We start from the raw sequence: 23177 nt of genomic DNA on the forward strand, positions 1-23177 counted from the left end.
CCTATCTCTGGGGTTGAGGTCACCGAGGTGGTTAAAAAGCTCCTCGGTGGCTACGTGGATGGATGAGATTCACTCGGAGTTCCTAAAGGCTCTGGATGTTGTGGGACTGTCCTGGTTGACACACCTCTGCAACATTACGTGGACATCGGTGACAGTGCCTGTGGATTGGCAGACTGGGGTGGTGGTCCCCCTTTTTTAAGAAGGCAGACCAGAGGGTGTGTTCCAACTACAGGGGGAATCACACTTCTCAGCCTCCCTGGTAAGGTCTATTCAGGGGTGCTGGAGAGGAGGGTCCGTCGGGAAGTCGAATCTCAGATTCAGGAGGAGCAGTGTGGTTTTCGTCCTGGCCGTGGAACAGTAGACCAGCTCTTCACCCTCGGCAGGATCCTCGAGGGTGCATGGGATTTCGCCCAACCAGTCTACATGTGTTTTGTGGACTTGGAGAAGGCGTTCGACTGCGTCCCTCGGGAAGTCCTGTGGTGGTGGGTGCTTCGGGAGTATGGGGTACGACCGGTGTCAGAGTTTGGTCCGCATTGCCGGCAGTAAGTCGGACTTGTTTCCGGTGAGGGTTGGACTCCGCCAATGCTGCCCTTTGTCACTGATTCTGTTCGTAACTTTTATGGACAGAATTTCTAGACGCAGCTCAAGTGTAGAGGGGGTCCGGTTTGGTGGCCTCAGAATTGCATCCCTGCTTTTTGCAGATGATGTGGTTCTGTTGGCTTCATCAGGTCGTGATCTCCAACTCCAACGGTTTGCAGCAGAGTGTGAAGCGGGTGGTATGAGAATCAGCACCTCCAATTCTGAAACCTTGGCCCTCAGTCGGAAAAGGGAAAGACTACGTCTTTCGGGTGGCCTGGAAACGCCTCGGGATCCCCCCGGAAGAGCTTGATCAAGTGGCTGGGGAGAGGGAAATCAGGGCGTCCCTGCGAAAACTACTGCCCCCGCGACCCGACCTTGGATAAGCGGTAGAAAATGGATGGATGGCTGGATGGTGCCTTGGCTCATTACAGATTGGGAAATACTGGTCTAAACAAACAAGGCTTACTGGTGATAAAATGGATATACCATTCAACATGAATGACTTTTAATTTAAAACATGGCAGTACAAAATTGATCATAGCAAGCACTTGGTTTAACTTCTGTTCAGAACAAAGTACTCCACTATGTTAAATATTACAAGTAAAATACTTGTTACTAATTAATTGTAAAACAGCAGCAATAAGAAAACCCCATAAAAGCAATGCTCAGAGAAGTGCTGCGCAAAAGATGGGTGGGAGGGGAAAAAAAAAAAAAAGGATGTTAAATAGCTTAATTCAGTTCTGTGCCATTTAACATCTTTTCAGGCCAAAGTATACACAAGTGACAATTATGTAATGTGAATGTAAACCACCAATACACTAAAACAACTAAGTCTGCAGTTTCAATCGTTGCTGATACAGTATGTGCTGATTCTCTTAACCCAATATTATATAAATAATAGTACAGTCTCTTAAGGTGCAATAGCATTTCATTCATCTACTAGGAAATGAAGTACAACGGTTTAATTTTTTCCCCAAAACTTTAAGGCATTCAAAATTTGTTTTCATTATTACTTTTATATATTTATTCATTCTGATTTGTTAAGAGAGTGCATAGAAAAAAAAAATACAAAATTAATAGTGTATCTTTTAAGTAGGTACATCAAATTTTTTTTAATTGCCCTTTCTATAATCAATTTTGTAATATATATATATATATATGTAAAATATACTGTACTTGGTCACATATAGCGCAATATACTAATTGCAGGCAGATTTTGTCAGGATTCGTAAGGAGTTAGTTGATGATTGGACTGAATGCTCTAGAATAAAAACGAAATGGGGAATGTGACACTTTGTTTGTAGGCACCATTTAGCAACACACCAAAAACACATATCTTGGGGCATGACACCAATTGTGGGCCCACTTACTGCATATCCATTTGTTGTAATTGTGCAGGTGTCTATTTCTAGACAATGTGCATGATTAGAAAATACTAGTGTAAATAGAATTCCCCCTTTTATAGGCGAAGCGATGATTACGAAGGCTTGGGAACTATGTTTGATAACATTTTGACCCTATAAAATGTACAACCAGTACCCACACTGAAGTGGGACAAACATTGACTCCTTACCCTTTTCTCTGACATAGTAAAGACTGACTCCAGTCCTGTGCATGGAATTGAGGCCTTGAACTTCCACTCAGACTGGCACATTTTGGTGTCGTTATAGTACACGTCAACACAATTAACAACAGCACTCGAAGATATTGACTTGTCTTGTGTGACTGTGCATCCGCAGGAAGAGGGGGGGGGGTTATATTTCATGTTCCTGTGTTTCTTCTTTGACATGTACACGTGACAGCCTGCTTAAGGTGTTGTTAGTCAACGCAAATCTGTTGGTCCAGTTGACTTCAGTTGACGCAGTTCTTTCATTCTCAGGAGCTCCCTGCTTCCTTGTTGTTCCAGATATACCCGTGGAAAAGGTGCATGGCATCACAGACGGGCAGCTTTCATGTAGGTGAATCATTTTCTTGGGTGGGTCTATTCCAGAATAGTCTGAATCTGACCAGGTAAACTTCCGCTTCTAGAATGGAAAAAATAAAAAAATTTAAAAAGTGGCTTAACAGTAAAATGTCAGTGTCACTGATAAGAGCTTGTAAAGATGGCAATGGATAAGCGATGGATAGACAGACAAGACAGCAAGTAACATCACATTGTAATGCAAAGTACAGTGCAACTGTGCAAAAGTCTTAGATGTGTTGTTTTAGCACTTCTAAAATGACCCTATACAACTAATGTCATCAGTAGAGCAGAGAGACCTCTGCCAAGGCTAAACTTATCAAAAGTGATAATATTTGGGGAAAAGTCATAACTGTGTTTGTTTGTCAATCTATTAGTGGACTACTTCATAGGTATGAAGAATGACAGAGGGTGGTGCCATTATGATTGTGGTTCAATGTCCTAATTTACATCAACATTTTTATTTTTGTTTGGGCAAATTTTGTTTTTTCCCCCCCAAACAGCACATTGTTTTAATTCCATTGTTTTTTATAGTCTCAATGCTATGAGAATAGAGTATCAGAGTAAAGATAACTATAGGGTTGCCAGTACAACAGTGGATAGATTTCTTTACAGCTTATACAGTAAAGAGTCCATGACGCTAATGTTCATGTTGTTTTATTCGTACAGCATCATCATCAATATCATGCTTCACATGAAGTTAAATATACTTAGACTGAAGTACAACAATACGTATGGTGCTCACCTTAACGGGCATGCTGAGCTGGTTTTGCCGCCAGTGAGTTATGAGTCTGGGGGTGAAGGTTTGGGCTAGCGTGACCGTGGGTTGAGGTGCCACCTGAGGGAACCACAACTTGAGCATGCCCTCTATCTGCAACAAGTTGTGGAGATATCGCTCCCTGCAAGGAAAAATAGGTATAAAGGAAAACATTAATTGCAGTGCTGCGGCTGATAGATAATTACAATCTTATTGAAGTTTACCCCATTTCAGGCCTCTGCAGAATTCCCAGAATCCTCTGCAATCTGTCCATGGCAACACTCTGCTGGAAACCAGTTAAACCTGCCGTAGGAAATTGCACATGTAAAGACGAGGAAACTGCTTTTGCAATTGGTTGACTCAAATCAGTGAGAAGCGGAATCAATTATAACAGTCATCATGCATATTTCACTTCAGCCCACCCCCCCACCAAAAAAAATACAATAAAAAAATGTTTTTAGGATACAAAATAGCATGCTACACTATTGTACTGTATAAAACATCCCAAAAGTGCATAATTGAATAGTGTGAAGAATTAAACAGTTTTTGCATCATGATTAAATGTTTTCATTCAATAGACATTGTGATGCTCCTTCTGGTGTGTACATCTTGACCACTAGGGGACAGTATAATACATATACAGTACAACTAAGCTCAGTACGTTGCAAGCATGTCATAATTCCAATCGTTGGTCACAACACAAGGCCCCCACCCCCCCCAAAAAAAAGATATCTAAAAAACAAAACAAAAACAAAAAATTTTTTAAAAAAAAAGTCAGGTCGCTTTTAAGTCGAGCTACGACTGTAAAGTCAACCTGTCTTCAGCAATGCCCTCTAAATTCCATATATGCTACACAACCATAAGGCATAATTGAAGCTTATTGTATCATTTAACGCTGCAAAAACTAAATGAATTTTTTTGGGGTCTGGTGCGGGCTTCAAACCTAAACCTCTGGTTCCAAAGCCAAAATCCATTCGGGTGAGGGACTGATGCTTTTGTGTTAAATGCTATGTATGTTAAAGACCTTAAAATATCTTCAATGTGTAATTGTCATGTCAATGTCATTTAAACTGACTCCAATAAACAAACAAACATGACTGATGGGATGCAAATGCATGTTCTCTATAGCTCAAACGCATACCTTTATCAAATCTGCCAGTTTTAAGTCCGTGAAGAAGCTCCATCAGAGGACAGATGAATTTGCGTAAATCTGTACACTAGAAAATGGAGAAATACAGGTGATCACCCACTCAGCAGAAAACAAAAACAAACTAAAACACACATTTTCCAAGCACTAACCTTCTGAGTGAAGGCGATGTCTCCTGCTGAAGGTGATGATCCCCTAGCGGGTGCACCGGGAGAAAGGTGATACCTGGTTCTACCACTAACATGTACAGTGTGGTGGGCTCTCTTAGACCTCGAGTACATCTTATCCAAGCGACCTCGGAAACATTCCTCAAAGCCTGATAAAGCCTTGCATGTGCCCAATTCCTCTTCTCCTTCTGACAAAATGTCAGCTTCATCTTCAGTCAGCTCACTCTCGCTAAGAATGTAGTTCGGGGTGGATGGGTGCAGGTCATAAGAAGGCCATTGAGAAGAAGTCCCCAATTGATTCATATCTGAAGACAAATAGCAAGAAAAAGTGAGGTAGGGAAAAAAAATACAAAAATTATTGTTCCCGTTCAAATCTTGGCCAGTCTTATTTTGAAACGGAACTTATTCAATGCTTCAGGTCTTTTTCAGTCATTATTGAAGAAAATCTGGCGAAAAAAAATAAATATGACGCTTTGATATACACGTGCAGCAAACTTTCAGTGTCACGTTCCATGAGTCACGCTCAAATCCGTGCGCAACAGATTTTTAGAATCTATTTTAGTAGGCATATGAAAGCGAATGTCAGGCATGAACAGCAACATATACAGTTTGTGCTTTTTGGAATTTGCTTTAAAAACCGTTTACATCGCAATGGGACATTCATAGCTTCTAAAAAAAATAATAATAATAAAAAAAAAAATAAAAAAAAAAAAGGCGTGACTGATCCGAATTAAACATGCACGTATTTATTTGTCAAAAACACAAGAGCATGGAGGAACGACGACGCATTCGTACGCGCATTGTCAACTCGAACTGAAGCTATTTATTATCATTTGAGAGTCTCACCTTGTAGCGGCCGAAGTGGTTTTCTGAAACTGTGGCTATGAACTCAAACCGATCGAGGCAGGGCCGGCGAAAGACCCGCAGCAGCTAATATAATAATGATGCGAATTCAAACTATGGCTGGAGTATTACAGACGTCTCTCCCTCTTGTTCGTCGCGGGCGCATCTACTGACAAGTCGAATCATCATGCCCAAGTACAACTCCAGCAGCAGGGAATACACGTGCGGGATGAGTACAGACCTCTGATTGGCTGGTGAATTCTGCGCCCCTTTTTCATTGGCTGGGAGGCGTGACCAATCAGCAGGCTTCCTGGACCTGATTGGCCGTAAATCCTGAAGCTGCACGTGTTGTGAGTGTGGCGGCGCAACGAAACGAGGCGTCACGAGGCATCAGCCTGCGTCTGTTGACTTGATACGTGTGGTTTGGAAACGAAGGGAAGTAACGAAGTACAAATACTTGAGTATTTATTTACAGCTGATGCGTGTTGTATTTAGTATTTGAGTGGTTATCTTTAGCTAATTTTGCAGTTACTCCGTTCCCAACGCTAACAATTGCTATAGGAACACATTTTGATAGCATGAAATGTGCAAATGGTTGCAACTCTTGGTAAAAAAAAAACAACAACAACAAAACATTTGACGTATAACCGGTTCTTTTTCCTTATCTGTACAGTTACCATAAATTAATAAAAGAGGAAACTATTTTGTGTGCTGAGATGTTCAAATTGGTTGGCCTATTGTATTAAAAAAAAAAAGTTTTTAAAAATGTTGTACTTGAGTACATGCGTTGACTTACTTTAACCTAAGTGGGCTACATGAGAGAAACTTCACTTCTACTTAAGTGTGAGTACCGCAATCAAATTCTGCTCAGGGCCCAACAAAGGCTTTGTATGCAGATTTGTAGCTTTAAAAGGTGAAATTGGAACGCAAGATGTACAGTATTTGACACTCACGTGTACAGAGAAGGCGGCACGGTGGGCGACTGATGGGCACATCCGCCTCACAGTTGTGAGGACCCGGGTTCAAATCCCGGCCCCGCCTGTGTGGAGTTTGCATGTTCTCCCCGTGCCTGCGTGGGGTTTCTCCGGGCACTCCGGTTTCCTCCCACATCCCAAAAACATGCGTGGTAGGTTGATTGAAGACTCTAAATTGCCCGTAGGTGTGAACGTGAGTGCGAGTGTTTGTTTGTTTGTTTGTGCCCTGCGATTGGCTGGTGACCGGTTCAGGGTGTACCCCGCTTCCTGCCCGAAGATAGCTGGGATGGGCTCCAGCACGCTCGCGACCCCAGTGAGGAGAAGCGGCTCAGGAAATGGATGGATGGATGGACGTGTACAGAGACTATCATGTAACTTGACTGAGCCAGGTGCTGAATTCTGATATTATAACGCATATTTAAATAATATATTTTTTTTTTAAAATCAGTCATAATATCCATTGACCTCATCGGTTGTATTAGCATGATGTCTGTATTGCAATAACGTACACACAACTTCCAATTCGCAAAGTCAGATGCTAATATAGGAACATATGGAGCCTTGAATTATGAATTTATTTTCGTCTCAATTACAGCCTCTCATGCAGTAAAATATTCATCAAATTTGTATTAGTTATTATTCACAATACATTGGTCTTTATTTAGGTGCATGCATGAGTGAAATACAGTTCAGCTATCTTTAACCTTGAAAATACTCCTATTTTCATGCAAAAATACAATATCTGCAACGAAGGCCAAAATGTATATGGTCCGAGCAGGTTCCCCGTTTTATATTGCTACTTATGTCATTTACTTTGAAGAGTCGACTGTGCAATTCTCTTAGGAATCGTTTGAATGACAAAGCCAATTCTCTTATACGGATTTATGCAATGCACATTGGTGAAAATTGTTGCGATCAAGCACTCGAGCTTTTGCAAGAAACTTTTTCCATTACAGATTTCACATGGAACTATTTTTGTGACATGAATGACTCCTCAGATATTGACACTTTTTTTTTTTTTTTTGACAGGGGGTAACGAAAGTCTGCTCAGTTTATAGGCCAAGTGTGATATCAAAACAAAATTACAATACACTTTCTACCAGTTTAGAAGCTTCCCTACAGCTTTAGTGTGAACAGACAAAACTACTTAAAATTTCATCCTGATAAATGAAGTCTGGAGATAGATCCAGCTCACCCACAATATAATTAGAACAAGTGCTATAGAAAACATGGATGAAAGATGAAACATGGATTTCACTCAATGTGTCAATAATAATCTATTCAACTGATCTGACAGTCTGGTATCCAGCAGTATTGAAACATTTTAGACAATATATTTGGGGAGCCTTAAAAATAAAAAAAATAAAGAAATCCATTTTTTACTTCAACAAATGTTTTAAATACATAATGGATTAAACAGTGTTCATAAGGAGGAAAAATATAATTTCCAAGGACAACCACAGTATTTTTTCATACAAAAGTTTGTGCCAAAACAAAATAATGTGGGACTACAACATTCCTTGTGAGAAAATGTATCCCATTCTTTCCATCTCTCCATTTGGTGACACTAATACTGGGCCGAGTTTCCTTTTTTCCACCTTGCAGACTCCATTTCAACCATTCCACTGTGAACATCGCCTTATGACTCGCCATTTCACTAAGAACCGAGCCAAGGATCCGTCCTGTTTGTCCTGGAGATGAAAGCAATTTTCCGGGCCATTTCAGTGTCGTAGATACGCTTACAGTTCTCATAGTTCTTCCGCTGACGCTCTCTGCAGGGCTTCTCAAAGTAGCGCTTGCGCTTCACTGTCTCAATGATCCCATCTTGGGCCAGGATCCTGTAATATATGCTTAATGTCTGTCAATGCCGGAGATAAACATATACAAAAAGAAAATAACATCATTTCATTTTTAGAGACATCTGAAGCGGGGTGTACACATAATTGAGCGTAATATGAGGAGTTTTGCTCTTTTCAGACGCCCGATTGTCAGATGTCACGAAAAGATTATCCTGAAAGATTGTCTCGGGGTATGGGCCGTCCGGGGTGTGTCAAGAGGGATCTTTTCTGCCTCGCCTGCTCGATTGTGAGGGCTCACGATCACAAAAGTTACACGTTACATATTTAAGATTGCAAAACCTTAAGAGAGTTAGCCCGGCTTCTTCTATTTATTCTTCAACGAGTAGCCTACTCTTTTTTCCTTTGTATTTTCCTGCAGTCTGGATGCCCAGTGGCGCAGACATCTGGTTTAGTGATTGTTGGTGGCGATAACACTTTGTGCGTGGCGTTGCAACATTCCAGGAATTTATCAAGTTGGAAACCTTACATGGGAATCAACGGTAATTCATGAGAATAAACTAGAAATGTGGGATCTTAAACATAGTGAGGGAAGATATATTTGATCATAATCTTGACTAAACCCAGATTTCATTCAAGTGCACTTAAATATCTATGCTATTCCTCCATCACATTCACATTATAGCACACTGCTTACTGCAGAGCTATTGAGACTACTACAGTGTGTGTCCGAATGGGTATATGAGAGGCATATACTTTGTGTAATTTGTCGAAAGGCGCCTTATGAAGTTTATTCTTATTGACTTGCGTTCGTTTACGGGGCAGCGCTAACACATTCAATATGGCGGACGCACTTACGTATCCCAGAAACGGGCCAACACGCTCGAGACTTTTGCGCAGGCGCAGTTGCGTGACATTGAGTAGTAGGACAGCTTAGCTCACGTTGGCTCGCGAACACTGAATAAACGGCTTATTATTGATCGAAAAGAAGTTTTATAGCAATATAAATATTATAATTTGATACATTTTACCTGTTGAGATGTTTGTACGCTCCATCCACGTTGCCGTCTTGGACCATCACCGTCCGGGCAACGAAGCGAAGATGTCTCGCCATGACGATGGCAGTGGTAGCGAAAATGCTGACCGTCTAGAAACAGAAATGTTTTCTCAAAGGTTCCGCATGTCCAGTAGGTTACCTTCATCAAAGTGACACTTTAAAGCCTTCATTTACTTGACTGTGCTTCATGAACGTCTAAGTAATGGTGACTCAAGTATAATTTACTTCCTTTTTGGGATTTATTTTTATTTTTTTTGGTTTGGATTTTAATTTCATCAACAACCTTTCAGGTTGAGTAAGACCATCTACAATAGTTTGTAGATGTTAACATAAAGCATGCATAATTGCAGCATTTTAAGTCCCCTCAATGTAAAAGGCATTTTTAATTGATTTTATTGTAAAAAAAAAAAAAAAAAAAAAAACAACAACAACGAATTGTTTTATTTGGGAGACAGTATTGTTGTTGCTGCTGTCATCATGGGACTATTACTGTTGTTGATATGGCTGTTGTGCCCATTATTCTCTTGTCCCTCTTCTGGTTGCTCAATCCTGTTTTCTCTCTCTACTCTCTGTCCCTCTCCATCCAAACCCAACTGGAGGAGGCAGAGGGTCGCCCCACAGAGTCCAGGTTCTGTCCAAGGTTTCATCCTTTCCTTGCCACCATTGTCAAGTGCTTGCTCATGCGAGGTTCAGTTAGTTTTGAATTTGAATTTTTAGTTTTTTGTCTTGCTGGTTTAATGTGTAAAGTGCCTTTAGGTAACTTCAGTTGTGAACTGGCACTATATAAATAAAATTGACTAGACGTAATGAAAAATGTAATAAGCATTCCGCTGTGTTTAGCTGAAGATGTTGTATATACTACACATTGAATACACGTGTCCCACACCCTTCCACTTGACTCGAGGCCTTTGTACAGGTTGGGGTGACCTCTGCATGCAGGGACAGAAACTGTAGCCCCGTGACATTAGAATTTCCCATTGACACTAGAGGAAGAACACTTTGAGCACTAGGCAACGTATTGCTCTCCTCCTGTTCTGACTACATAAACATCCATCCACCCATGCATCCATTTCCCGAGCCGCTTCTCCTCACAAGGGTCGCGGGCGTGCTGGAGCCTATCCCAGCTGTCATCGGGCAGGAGGCGGGGTACACCCTGAACTGGTTGCCAGCCAATCGCAGGGCACATACAACAAACAACCATTTGCATTCACAGTCACACCTACGAGCAATTAAGAGGTGTCAATTAACCTGCCATGCATGTTTTTGGGATGTGGGAGGAAACCCACGCAGGCATGGGGAGAACATGCAAACTCCACACAGGCGGGGCCGGGGATTGAAATAAGAGTATTCAAAAATGTTGAACGCATTACTTATAACAATAATGAGAGAAAATATTCCCTGGTCTCTGTTATGCTGTTTTCCAGGATTGTGGACATCCAGAGACATATATTCTGATTTAAACCCGACGAGATATTTATCTTGGGAGTCTATAGTCTCGTCATTTTGAGCTCACTGTGGAGGTCATCTGCAAATTCTTTTGTCAGTAAACCTGGTATGGCGCCTCAAAGACATGAAACTTATCCGGGCACAAAAACAAACAAAAGTCCAAGTGGGTTCAATAGGATTAATAGCTGTTGGATGCCTCCAGGTGGAAGTCCTATCGCTTGCTAGTTGTTAGTTAAAAGCTCTCAAACCCCCTACCTGTACACTGTAACCGGTTATCAGATTTCACATTCCAGATGTTGGAAGGCTGGGTGGGTATTCAACCAAAAATCCTTATCACTTCTGTGGAAATCAATGAAAAATTAAAAAAAATAAATATCATACATACCTCAGCCTACTAGCCTGGGGAAGACCTACAAATATTATTCGAAGCTGAAACCTTGGCTAGAAGATATGTTATGTATGATTGTCAAAATTGGGCTTGAATATCTTTCGCCCTCTGCTGGTTGCTGCCAAGCTGTGAAACCCCTTCTGGCGTCAAGAAGTTAGAACTACGAAACAATAAATGTGTTCGTAGGAATTTTAGGTATGTCAAATTTCAGTTTTTTTGGACTGGCATGGCGCAAAGTCACAGTTCTTTGCTTTAATATTTACCAGTCTGGCAGATCCTCGTTTTTTTTCCATCTCGAATCCAAATGTCTCACCTCGCTGATGGAGGGTGCCGCAGCAAGAGCGCAGCTTGGCTCTTCTTATTGGCTGGAGCTTCTTCACATCCAGGCGAGCTATTAGCCAATAGGAAAGAGACGCAGATGCAAGAAAGAGGAGTGGACTTTGCAGACCTGGTTAACGGCGACACAACGCACGCACGCACGCACGCACGCACGCACGCAGATCTTGTGCAGAAAGAAACCATCCACACAGATCGTCCAGATGGAGAATAAAATCCCGGACTTCTCTGGAAAATGGAAAATGAAGTCGTCGGAAAGTTTTGAGGAGCTCTTGAAAGCGCTGGGTGAGTAACATACCTTTTAAAGACCCTTAAAGTCGGTATACTGTCACTGAAAACGTTCAAAGACCAGATCCTGTTATATTCTTGAATGTATTAAATACATAATATATGCATTCATTTATTCAGACTACCTATCTAACCATTCATCCATCTATCGAGCTAAGATTCTAGTCTATTAAAACAGTGACAACTCTAGGACATAACGTGTAATTGCATGTTTGCAACCATGCCACATAGGAAGAACCAACAAAACTGTTTATAAAGTCCCACTTCAAATGTGAACAATCACTTATGTCGCAGGAAATGCTCTTCTTATCAAATGAAAGGCCAAGACCGCTTGTTAGGTGGAACCGCACGAGAGAGGTCAGGAAGGGGACAACTAGTGGCATCCATTAAAAATCAAAAGACAAACAAGCTGTGGAGGAATGTGAGATTCATCTGGAGCAGGGTACTCCTCATGCGGACGTAATTAGAGTCAGTGTAAACGGAACTGAGCCTCGACATGGGCCCCCGCAGCCATCCAGCAGCTACGAGACAGACTTCTCCGCACGGCCCGGGGCCTCCCCGAACCAAATCTAATGCGGTATGTGCGCGCTATGCTTCCCTTAAAGGTACGAGCAGGACGGCGCACTGAAAGCATGTTGTTCACTTCCCTTTTCAACAACTAATATGAATATTTATGCCTGCACGTCGCTACAAAATATACAGTGAATCGCGAAGCAATATTTCAGTTATGATGGATTATAGAAATTGTAGTATTCATCCAACTCAAGTGGCGTTCTTCCGTCACACAAAGCCGTGACTGTCAAAAAGGGTTTCATTCACAATGTATATGATTAAACTGTTCATTTATTAAACAAAAGGAACACTTATATTAGTAGAGGTGGGCAAGTACTGATACAAGATGGTATCGGGCCGATACCGCGTTATTGCAAGGTATGGGGTACTTGTGAAGGCTGCCAATCCCAGCTACTGATAGCTAAAGCCAGTAGTTGGCGCTAAACTGCGAGGGGTTGACATTGGCAAATCATCATTTACATCAGAAAGAAAGTATTGAGTGTCATTTTGATAATTGAAACTCTATGCATCAAAAGTATTAGTGGTATTGGTACTCGATATCGGTAACTGTGAGTACTGAAGAGTGAATACTAGTACTGGTTTCGGTCTGAAAAACAAGTGGTATCAAACATTCCCATGTATAAGTATACATATATATTACACATTCAAAATAGCGGCGCTTTGAGATACGAGTTACATTGTTTCTGTAACCATGCTCATAACTCAAAAGACCTGCATCTCACATCATCGTTCCCCACTGAAATGAATTGAAATGCCACTTATCCGTTCCAGTCCCCCCCACAAACAACCCATATATTTTTTACGTTTTTTTTTTTTAAGATGGAAGATAGCACTTGATAATGTTTACTTTCTCAAACATATAGTAATAGCATAAATAGAATCTAAAGAATTAAACAGTTTGTGCGACGCTCTCTGGTGTGTGCAAATTGGCCACCGGGGGCAGTATAATAAAGTCATGAAGACACAAAGAACGCTTTCATAACTACTGTGACTCAGTAAGCTGCAGTAATATTAGTCACTTGTTGCAGAGGATAAAGAAAACATTCCTGTGAGTTTTGTCATATTGTCTGTTTACATGTGTTGATGCTATTCGTTAGCCCTTCTATGGCATATTGCATTGTTTGTTAGTATTATGCTGGCGAAATACACATTGTGTACTTTTTTTCATGTGTAGTTGGACAGTAAACTTCAACTGGGCGTGGAATTAAACAGCTTGGAGTCTCTTTTTTGAAGAATTGTTCACAAATCTGCCAAACCTTGTTGTGAAGTCAATGACTTGAGTTCACTTTGAATCATTGTTCCCAAGTCAAAGCAAAAAAAAAAAAAAACCTCCTAAATCGAGTCACTCGTACCTCAAGGCACCACTGTTTTCAATGATCCGATGGAGCAGCAAGACTAAAAAAAAAAAAAAAAAGATGCAATTGGATCACCTTCCTAACGCACATTGATAGTCAACTGTATTAGCCAAAACCACAAGCTGCAAAAAGAGGGCAACTTGGTGGGAGCTATTTGGAGGGATGCAAAAACACAGCTGTCTATTTGACCTGACTTCTTTGTTCCTTTGTGCTCAGGTGTGAATGTATTTGTGAGGAAAATAGCTGGGGCGGCAGCCGCCAGTCCTGCAGTGGAAATCACCCAGGAGGGGGAGAGTCTGTCCATCAAAACATCCACCAGCATCCGCACAACCCATGTCTCCTTCACTGTGGGTCAGTCTTTCAATGAGACCACAGTAGATGGACGACCCTGCACGGTATTTAACGTTGAGCATTAGAACATGGATTCTTGCCTTAGTGGAAAAGACCAACACTTGCACAGAGAAGAAAAAACATACAGAAATCATTGTAGTGGAAGTGTGATGTTGCCGGGCTCTGGTCTTAGTTTTGATACTTGGTGGTAAAGGACCCAGCCACTGACAGGCCATTAAGGCCATTTTGGCAAACTGCAATTAATGTGAGGGTTTTGGTTAAATAAACCTGAAGCACTTTTTGTCGTTTCTGTCTTTTATGAAGAGTTTTCCGACCTGGGAATCGGAGAGCAAGATCAGTTGTGCGCAGACTCTACAGAAAGGCGAGGGACCCAAGACAGCCTGGACTCGAGAGCTGACTAATGATGGCGAGCTAATATTGGTAAATCATTTGAGTGAAGATTTATTTCCAAATACACATATAAATGCTGACTGTTCAGCCTGAGGCTTCATGGCTTCTTGCTTAAACCATTTTTCTTTCTTTTTTTCCAGACAATGACAGCAGGGGATGTTGTCTGCACCAGAGTTTATGAAAGGGAATGAGGACGTGACGAGGCTGTCATACAATACTCCCCCTTTGTGCCTCGGACATGCGTCACGGTTCCTCATCTTGCTCTTCCCTTTGTCTTCTGAGTGAGGCCAATTTAGTTCCACCTGCAGAAAATGATTCCATCGACCTAATGTGTTAATCACTTCGGTAATCACTTAGAAATTTGCTTGGGTTCTTCGTTCCCCCTGGTTCCAAATTATTAGCCACGCAAAGTGGGGATGGGCATTTCATGAATCTTTTCAAATTTGTCTATTTCCTTGATCTGCTATGGGGACACTTAACAATCAATTAATTATTAAATATTATTTTATTGATATGGGGAAATCTCAGCATGTGGAAGCTGTTATAGCAAAGGTGGTTATAGCTCCATTTTTTTTTTTTTTTTTTATCAATTGTTATTTCCAGTTAAGGCTGGTGTCCAATGTGCAGGAGTTACTTTTTGTATCACCAAACCTGAATGGAGTGTTGATGTATCAAACAAAAAGATGACACATTTATTTTCAAAACCATTGTCAATGTTTTTATTATATAGACGTGATCCATTATGCTTTTTTTTTTTTTTCAAATATAACACAGTGATCAAAATCCTATTTTGAAATGGCCAAGTCAGAACACCGACTGACAACCAATTCAAAACTGTGTTGTGATCTGAAGTTGTGCACAGCAACTGCCCTTGGCAAATTTGGAGCGCCAAGTCAAGATCCGCCATATTGATAGTCATACCTATAAAGAAATGTACAAAGTATTATACATTTTTATTTGCAGCGTATTGGTCATTTTTATGTTTTTCAATTACTGTATGTATTTTGAGGTGAGGGAAGAACTGCTTCACTGAATGGGTTCCAGTAGTCTCACTTCTACTAGTCTAACATTGAGGTTTTCTTTTCTTTTTCTTTTTTTTTTTTTGCCCTTTAAGCTTAGGTCCACCACATTACGATTGCTAGTGGCATTGCATATCACTCCATTTATAAATGCCTGGAATGCAACAATTACCACTGTACCAACCACGCAGACCCCGTTGGCTACCATTATGACTGACAGCGACTCTTAAGCGAGTTGTGCGAAAATTACAACTCATATATTGTACTTCTACCACTACTACTAGTATAGCAATCATTGTTGACAATTGGCTCCCTTAAAGGTAAAAAGGCACTACTGTTAGGTCCAAGCATAATAGGTGTAATTTATGGGGTGGGGGTGTCAGGGGGGACATGCCCCCTCCACTTTTTCATTTTTTTTGCTGTCCAAAAACAACGTAACACAATACAAGTAGTCTCAATTTGCTCAATTTCCAACCGATTTGCACAAGGTTGACTTTTTTTGTCAATGCCAAAGCATGTGCTATCCATACAGATTTAATATATATTTGTTTCTTTTTCTTTTTAAATTCAAACATTTAATTTAAACGGTGAAAGGGTCTTCCCACTTCTCTTGTGGTGATTGTACAGCATTGCCGTTGCAGGCGACCCGTATGCAGCACAATGTGCTTGCACCCGTGTTCTTTTGGCTATCTTGCCGTCCACACACATGGAACGTGCTGATGACTTTATCCTCCCCTAGCTTAGCGTCCGTATCTCAGAAGGGGCTCGTCGTACCTACCTATTCCTATCTGTGCGTTAGGTGATCAATTTTCCCCGCCGGCCAAGACCAGTGCACGGTGCAATGAGTCTCGATGAAGCAGTCCTCCAAAGTCTTGCCTTTATGCAAGACCACAATGGAATTGAAATCAACATGTGATTGAAGTGTAGACCTTCAGCTTTAATTACATTTTTTTTTACACACACACAAAACAAAATGCCATTTAGTATTTACAGCCATTTTATGCCGAAAGTCTCAATTTTAAGAGGCTCAAAATATATTTCAATATATCCAGTTCATGGATACCATGCTGAGATAAATACTATATACTCAATGACCTCAATGAGTGAACGAGCGAGTCCTCATTACGAATGTATGCAAGTTCTCTCATCACTTTTATGTATCAAGCTGAAGGTTTTCAATGGCCTCGTTGAACCACGCACACATCGTTGGGTGAGGGGGGAAAAAAAACACAGACATTTTACTGCACTGGAAAGTTCTCTGCTTTTTTCTCTATTAAAAAAAATTGGCAGGCACATACTGAATCTACCTAAATGACGCCCCTTGACGAAAAGTTGTTATCCTCGGAAGAGAATTCGAAACCATTCCATCCTTCTTTGTTAACCGGGTCATTTTCCACACAGAACCGTGGTGCCAGTTCATTCCTCCAGCAGTGATGTAATGGGGCCTTGTGTGTAGCACAATCAGCTTTGGAATACTGCGGTTTTAGAGCCTAGAGACACCGGAGGCTGACTTTTGATTTGGGGCCATCTGAAACAATCATGGGTATTACAGGAGAGTTCCAGGAGTCTGCTGACTAACATATCAGCACAAGATGCTGTCGAAGCAGCCAACAAAAAAGGTCCCATTCCCCCTTAGCAGCTCTAACTACTTCCACTCAGTGTGTCAGTGGGATTTTCTTTGTCCATTCATCTGGAAGAATATTTGTGACATCACTGATGTTGAAAGACAGGAGATGGCTCACAATCTCCGTTCTACTTCATTCAAAGATGTTTGATGGTTTGGAGGTATAACCAAACTCATGTAATTGTGCTTTAAAGAGCCTTGCATAATGCACTTGGGTGCAGTCATGCTGAGTGGGGAACATGATTTTTTTTCAAATGCTGAATAAAAGGTTCTGATTGAATTTTTGATGAAGAGTATTTTTTCTAAACACTTTTGTCCAGTGATGCGCGCTCATGGGCAGCCAGGCCTTTCTGCTGGCCTGAACACTATCAGAAACACTGACCTTTATTAACAGCCTAATTTTTAATATTTCTTCCATATTTGTTTTATTAATTTATTCCCAAAAGTCTATTCTCCTCATTTTGTAGCATTCTGAATCCAGTCGTGTATGTGGATGTTAGATTTGTCTTCAGTAATCCCTCGTTTATCGAGGGCGTTATCTTCCAGGTCACGTCCACAATAGCCGAAATCGTGAAGTAGCACCAAGAATATATATTTCATAGCTTCATGCACATGCTGTATTACCAACAATCAATATATGCAAGTGAGGTACAGGTATTATCTTTGTACACTTGGGATCGCAATTCCCTCATTCCATGAAATACTGTGACATCCAAAGTGTACTTTAAATGTGTACTTTTAGGGGGGGCTGGCCTGTTGAGTGACGTGGAAGTCAGCAAATGACTATTTACTGACTTTAGCCTTAGCCGCTGTGTGTGCAGAACGACAGCGTCAGTTGAGGTCATCGCAGGTCGGCAAGAATTTGCTTGTGTTTACTGTATTTTGTTACCGTTCGTTCAGTAAAGCGATTGAAAGAGTACCAGCAGCTGTTTCCATCCTCCCTCTATCCAAACCACCTGTTATGGATCCTAACTAGCGGTGGTCGGCGATATTTAATTGATGCTTACTTTACTGGAGACGTGCAGATGTGTACATTTGGTACAGGCAAGTTTGATTAGCAAACTACGTCTGCAGCATTCTGCACACATATCTTTAATAATCAGTACCTCTGGTGAGTGTGGTAAATTTAATTTACATTGTTTAGGTTTTTATAATGTTATTAGATAAAAATGGATTCAGGCGAGGTATTTTTGTTCATAAAGCGTACATTGAGGTAATGCCTTTTACTGTATGTCGTATTTTTGTGATTCTGCATTCTAGCGCAAAGTCAATGCCGTGAATGAAAATATCATTTCTTCACCCCTTTGAAAGCAAATGGGTGAGGGATGAACTCATACTGAACGGGCTCTAGCTCTCGCTAATAATAAAAAAATTGACTTTACACCGAATAGACTTCAGCGGGTACACACATACAGAGAGCTGGATTTGACCATTTTTACTTCCATTCTGAGCAAAGTCAGTGAAGGTATGTAGGGTCAATCACCTTCTCCATGTCGCTAAGTAGATTGAGGCATATGGCAACCTATATAAGTTGACCCTTAACCCTTTTAAGGCTTAACGTTTAAGTTAACCAAACAGGTTATTTGCCTTTTAAAGAGCTACGGAAAGTCAATGATTCATTGGTGGTTTTGGTAAAATTGTCACAGATCATGTTTTTCTCTCTCTTGTTTTATGTTAAAGGTACATTTTGGTATGGAAAAGAAGTACTTTTCCAGAAGTAAAACAATCCAGTACACTGGCTCTCTTGTCCTTGGCGTCTTAAATATGCAAGGGTGGGTCTTCTCTGCAAATTGGTTGCAGATTGCTTGGGAAGGCTATGCTTTATTTCCGATGGAAAAAAAAAAAAAATAATTCAATAAGAGTCCAAGAGTCCCACTCCCAACATTTTGCTGTTCAGCATTTACATGGCGAGCCCAAAGGTTTTACACATTTAAAATATACAAACACATGAAGAATGTTGCAAACTGAAGCATTCTTAATGTATCGGCAATAATCAGAGAGTACAAGGAATGCAACTGCAGGATAGACTCCATATGTGCCTGAATCATATGACTGCCCTCACCCATGTGACCCCATGTGACTTGTAGGGCAATATAGTGCATGGATTACAAGGATTATGCAATAACCACTGGTTAAATTTAAGATGTTGCAGTTTGGACTATTTGAGTACACCTGCAAAATCTCATGAGAAAAAAAACCCAAAAAACTTCAGCCCTTATGTATGTCTTTGTGATTGATGTCTGTTATGTTCCTTGCCTATCTCATGTAATGAAAATATTACAAACATGTCCATTTTACACCACTTCAGACTACAGACAGAATGTGTTTCGTTTCATTATGTTGTGAAAGTGTGTAGCGAATGAAGTGAAAGAACATTAAAAGAGATCGAGAGGACAGGAGTGGACGCGGATGTGCGATTGTTATAAAACAAGTTATACAATATCGCATTATAGGGATACAGGGATAAATAAAATATAAAGTAATATAAATGTTAACAAAAGAAGGTAGTATCCATCCATTTTCCTGACCGCTTCTCCTCACTAGGGTTGCGGGCTGCTGGAGCCTATCCCAGCTATCTTCAGGCAGGAGGCGGGCTACACCCTGAACTGATCGCCAGCCAATCGCAGAAAAGAAGGTAGTATTAAAATAATAAATTACTATAATCCATTTAAGAAGCTTACACTTAAGCTTACCACAAGGAGATTGTTGCAGACTTCAGGAGTGACATCAGCCGTTTAGCGGCCTCCCTCCCGCGCACCGGGTGGTCAAGAATCTTCATCTCCAGGGAAAAAGAAGAGTATGATGCACAGACGGCTGAGCGTTTCTCCCATTCCGCCGTGGCCCACGACAGCGCTCACATGTGCGCAAGGTTGGAGTGAGGCAAATTGATTTTGGAGGGATGTGAGAGCTTGTGAGAAGTCACGTCAGCAGGGTGAGGGGCTTGGCCGTGTTGGTCCAAAAGCATGCTCTGTCAGGTAACTGTTTGGCGAAGGGGATCTGTCTCCGATGGGGCCATGACGGGCAGGACTATGCTGTCAGGATTCAGGTTGCAAGTTGGACCCAGATGCAGAGAGCACAGGGACGTGAGTTTGTGAATAAAGGTTTATTGCAGCTTGGAAGCAAACAAAAAGGCCTCCGAGAACTAGATCCAGGATTAGCAGGGTTCCAAGGAGAACCAGTCTGGTAGGGTTCGAGTCCGGGTTGACGGTGGGCCACAAGAGGTGAACGCTGGTTTGCGGGCAGCAAAGGCAAACGGCAGACTGGGGACAAATAGCAAGAATGGGTTAGAAATACGAATAAAATTATGAGGTCTTCAGGAAACAAAAGGTGGACAAGGCGGCTAGGCTACGAACTCGACATCGAGCGTTGATAGTCTGACGACGACTTGGAGTCCCACAGAGTCTTAAGAGCAGTCAGGTGTAATTAGGATGGCAAGGTGCAACTCCTAGACTCCAACACGTCAACCCTGCAAAGCACTCATGACACACACACACACACACACACACACACGCGCTGGACTCAGGGTGCTGAAACAGCAGCCTTGACAGAGTGCGCAGCACCAAGTTCCTGGCAGTGCACATCACCGAGGACCTCTCCTGGACCAGCAACACCAGCGTCTCTACTTCCTGCGCAAGCTGAGAAGAGCCAGAGCCCCGACCTCCATCATGTGCTCATTCTACAGAGGGACCATAGAGAGCATCCTGACCAACTGCATCACTGTGCGGTACGGTGCCTGCCCCGCATCCTGGCGCAAGACTCTCCATCGCATAGTGAGGGCAGCTGAGAAGATCATCGGAACCTCTCTCCCCTCCCTGCAGGACATTTACAGCACCCGCCTCTCCCACAAAGCCCTTCGCATAGCAGGGGATGCCACCCATCCATCACACAGCCTCTTCAGTCTGCCGCCATCAGGGAGGAGACTAATGGTTGTAATGGTTATGTACATGACAGGTAGGATGATATGGTGTGCTGATTTTAGTGCATATATTACATTATGGGATAGCAAATATTATGACAATGGAATAGTAGTGGAAGAAATGATAGAGATGAAAAAAAACTTGTACTGTACCTTTAACAGTATCAGGCTGTTCTGTCTGAGTGGGTGGTAATTAAGAGAACAACTACAGGTAGGGACCGTTATCCATTAATTTTCAAAGTTTTTGTGAATTTAGCAAAAAGTGAGATAGGAATCAAAAGTGGTATTTTCATGATGCTAATTGGGCGAAATTCCGATATAACTGTGGGAAAAAAGCAAACAATGGATCCATCCATCCATCCATTTTCTGAGCCGCTTCTCCTCACTAGGGTCGCGGGCGTGCTGGAGCCTATCCCAGCTGTCATCGGGCAGGAGGCGGGGTACACCCTCAACTGGTTGCCAGCCAATCGCAGGGCACATAGGAACAAACAACCATTCGCACTCACAGTCATGCCTACGGGCAATTTAGAGTCTCCAATTCATGCATGTTTTTTGGGATGTGGGAGGAAACCGGAGTACCCGGAGAAAACCCACGCAGGCACGGGGAGAACATGCAAACTCCACACAGGAGGGGCCGGGGATTGAACCCGGGTCCTCAGAACTGTGAGGCTGACGCTCTAACCAGTCGGCCACCGTGCCGCTGCAAACAATGGATATGAATCAATAAAAATGAATGTTGAGCATTTAAATCAAAGTGTAAGTCTACGTATTCTAGAAGCAGTGTTGTTGTCCATTCAGAAGAAGGGAGGTGAGCACAAAAGGAAAATTGTACCCTAGTGGACAAAAGAATGTAAAAGTGCAATAGGAATAAAGCCTTTAAATTTAAGAAATAAAAAGAAATCATAGCTATCAGAAATGAATTGAATACTAATGTAAACAAGTGCCGTTAAGAAGAACTATAAAGGATGCAAAAAGAGACTAGCGTAAATCTTTTTGTCACACAGTGGGAAGGGAAACTAATACTGATAAAATGTAGAAAGTTATAAGAATAAATGGAATTAAAAGAGATTATGGATATGGGATTAGAGGGGAAAATTATAGATGGACTAAGGATTTTTTTTTTAGAATCGTTAGAATCGGAAAGAAATATTCAAGTAACTATATTATAGATAATGGAACACCGCAAGGAAGTATTATTAGTCCTCTGCTATTTTCATGAATGATAAATGATGTGTTTTGGGGAAAAGGGAATGAGATGAGTGCATCACTCTTTGCTGATGATGGAGCAATTTGGAAAAGAGGAAAGAATCTGGAGTTTATTGTAAGGAAAATACCTGAAGCTATTTAAAAAAGTAGAGGACTGTTCATACAAATGGGGATTTAAATTTTGCGTTAAGAAACCAAAGACAACATTTTTACTCTGGAAAAAAATGATGGTAGATTAAAGTTAAAATTATAGAATTTCAATTTAATTAAAATTTCTGACTTGACGATAGATTAAGGTTGGCAACACCTGTTCAGAAGGTAATAGATAAATGTAAGAAAGTGATAAATACGATGAGATGTTGGGAGTGATTGGGAGTCAGACAGAGAGGCACGAAAGAAAATATATACTTTCATGTCTCTCTCTCTCTCTCTCGCTCACACACACACGCACGCATGCACACACGCACACACTGAATGTCAAACGTACAAAAAAAACACACCACTGAAGAGTCATTAAACACAATGGGAGGACAACACAAGGACCAGATCCTAAAACTGTAGAAATAATCTCTATTGGTCACAATAGCAATGCATTTTGCATAACAAAACAAATATTTTGTTTAGCACTTGTGGTAAAAAAAGAAAATGAAAAATATCAAAAAGTACTAGAACGACAAGTATAATGGAAAATTGATGTATTGAAACAAAATTTTGCATACAGCACTATATAGAGTCATATTGTAAACGTACGTAATGTGGTGATGGATAGGCTGACAGATGAGGTTAGAAAAAAGCCGTTTCAGGGGGTGCTCAAGAGATATTTGATATTTTAAATAACATTTAGCATTTACCATTTTATCATATATACATATACATAACAAGTGCACGTTTCAGTAATTTGTGGATGTATTATTTGAAATTTCATGGAGGGGGCCTATACTTGAATCTACCGAAAGTCGCATATAACACTGGAATTCGTATATAATCGTTTCAATGCATAATTAT

At 41.2% G+C, this 23177-nt stretch overlaps 3 protein-coding genes and 1 long non-coding RNA gene across 5 annotated transcripts; 1 reads left to right on the forward strand and 3 right to left on the reverse strand.

Annotated features, from left to right (window-relative positions):
* Window positions 1-1067: 1067 nt before the first annotated feature.
* Window positions 1068-5652, reverse strand: ciarta (circadian associated repressor of transcription a). Its single transcript, XM_061759512.1, has 6 exons — window positions 5457-5652; window positions 4596-4915; window positions 4438-4513; window positions 3521-3599; window positions 3285-3438; window positions 1068-2603 (listed from the first exon to the last, which is right to left on the reverse strand). Exons 2-6 carry the CDS (start codon window positions 4911-4913, stop codon window positions 2334-2336), a joined length of 897 nt encoding a protein of 298 aa, XP_061615496.1. The 5' UTR covers window positions 4914-4915; window positions 5457-5652; the 3' UTR covers window positions 1068-2333.
* Window positions 5653-6983: 1331 nt separating this feature from the next.
* mrps21 (mitochondrial ribosomal protein S21) lies at window positions 6984-9387 on the reverse strand. The gene is made up of 2 exons (XM_061759513.1): window positions 9255-9387; window positions 6984-8265 (listed from the first exon to the last, which is right to left on the reverse strand). The coding sequence occupies exons 1-2, from the start codon at window positions 9335-9337 to the stop codon at window positions 8085-8087; spliced, it is 264 nt and encodes an 87-aa protein (XP_061615497.1). The 5' UTR covers window positions 9338-9387; the 3' UTR covers window positions 6984-8084.
* Window positions 9388-11576: 2189 nt separating this feature from the next.
* Window positions 11577-17330, forward strand: crabp2b (cellular retinoic acid binding protein 2, b). The gene is made up of 4 exons (XM_061760480.1): window positions 11577-11735; window positions 13883-14061; window positions 14321-14437; window positions 14548-17330. The coding sequence occupies exons 1-4, from the start codon at window positions 11654-11656 to the stop codon at window positions 14596-14598; spliced, it is 429 nt and encodes a 142-aa protein (XP_061616464.1). The 5' UTR covers window positions 11577-11653; the 3' UTR covers window positions 14599-17330.
* On the reverse strand, window positions 15249-23174 carry LOC133471182 (uncharacterized). 2 transcript variants are annotated; one of them, XR_009786143.1, is made up of 3 exons: window positions 20404-23174; window positions 19744-20310; window positions 15249-15328 (listed from the first exon to the last, which is right to left on the reverse strand). It is a non-coding gene; the product is annotated as an uncharacterized LOC133471182 (long non-coding RNA). The 2 variants fall into 2 exon arrangements; XR_009786142.1 differs by lacking the exon at window positions 15249-15328 and adding an exon at window positions 17463-19656.
* Window positions 23175-23177: the final 3 nt, after the last annotated feature.

Source organism: Phyllopteryx taeniolatus, chromosome 21, assembly GCF_024500385.1.
Source record: "Phyllopteryx taeniolatus isolate TA_2022b chromosome 21, UOR_Ptae_1.2, whole genome shotgun sequence".
Taxonomy (NCBI): Eukaryota; Metazoa; Chordata; class Actinopteri; order Syngnathiformes; family Syngnathidae; genus Phyllopteryx; species Phyllopteryx taeniolatus.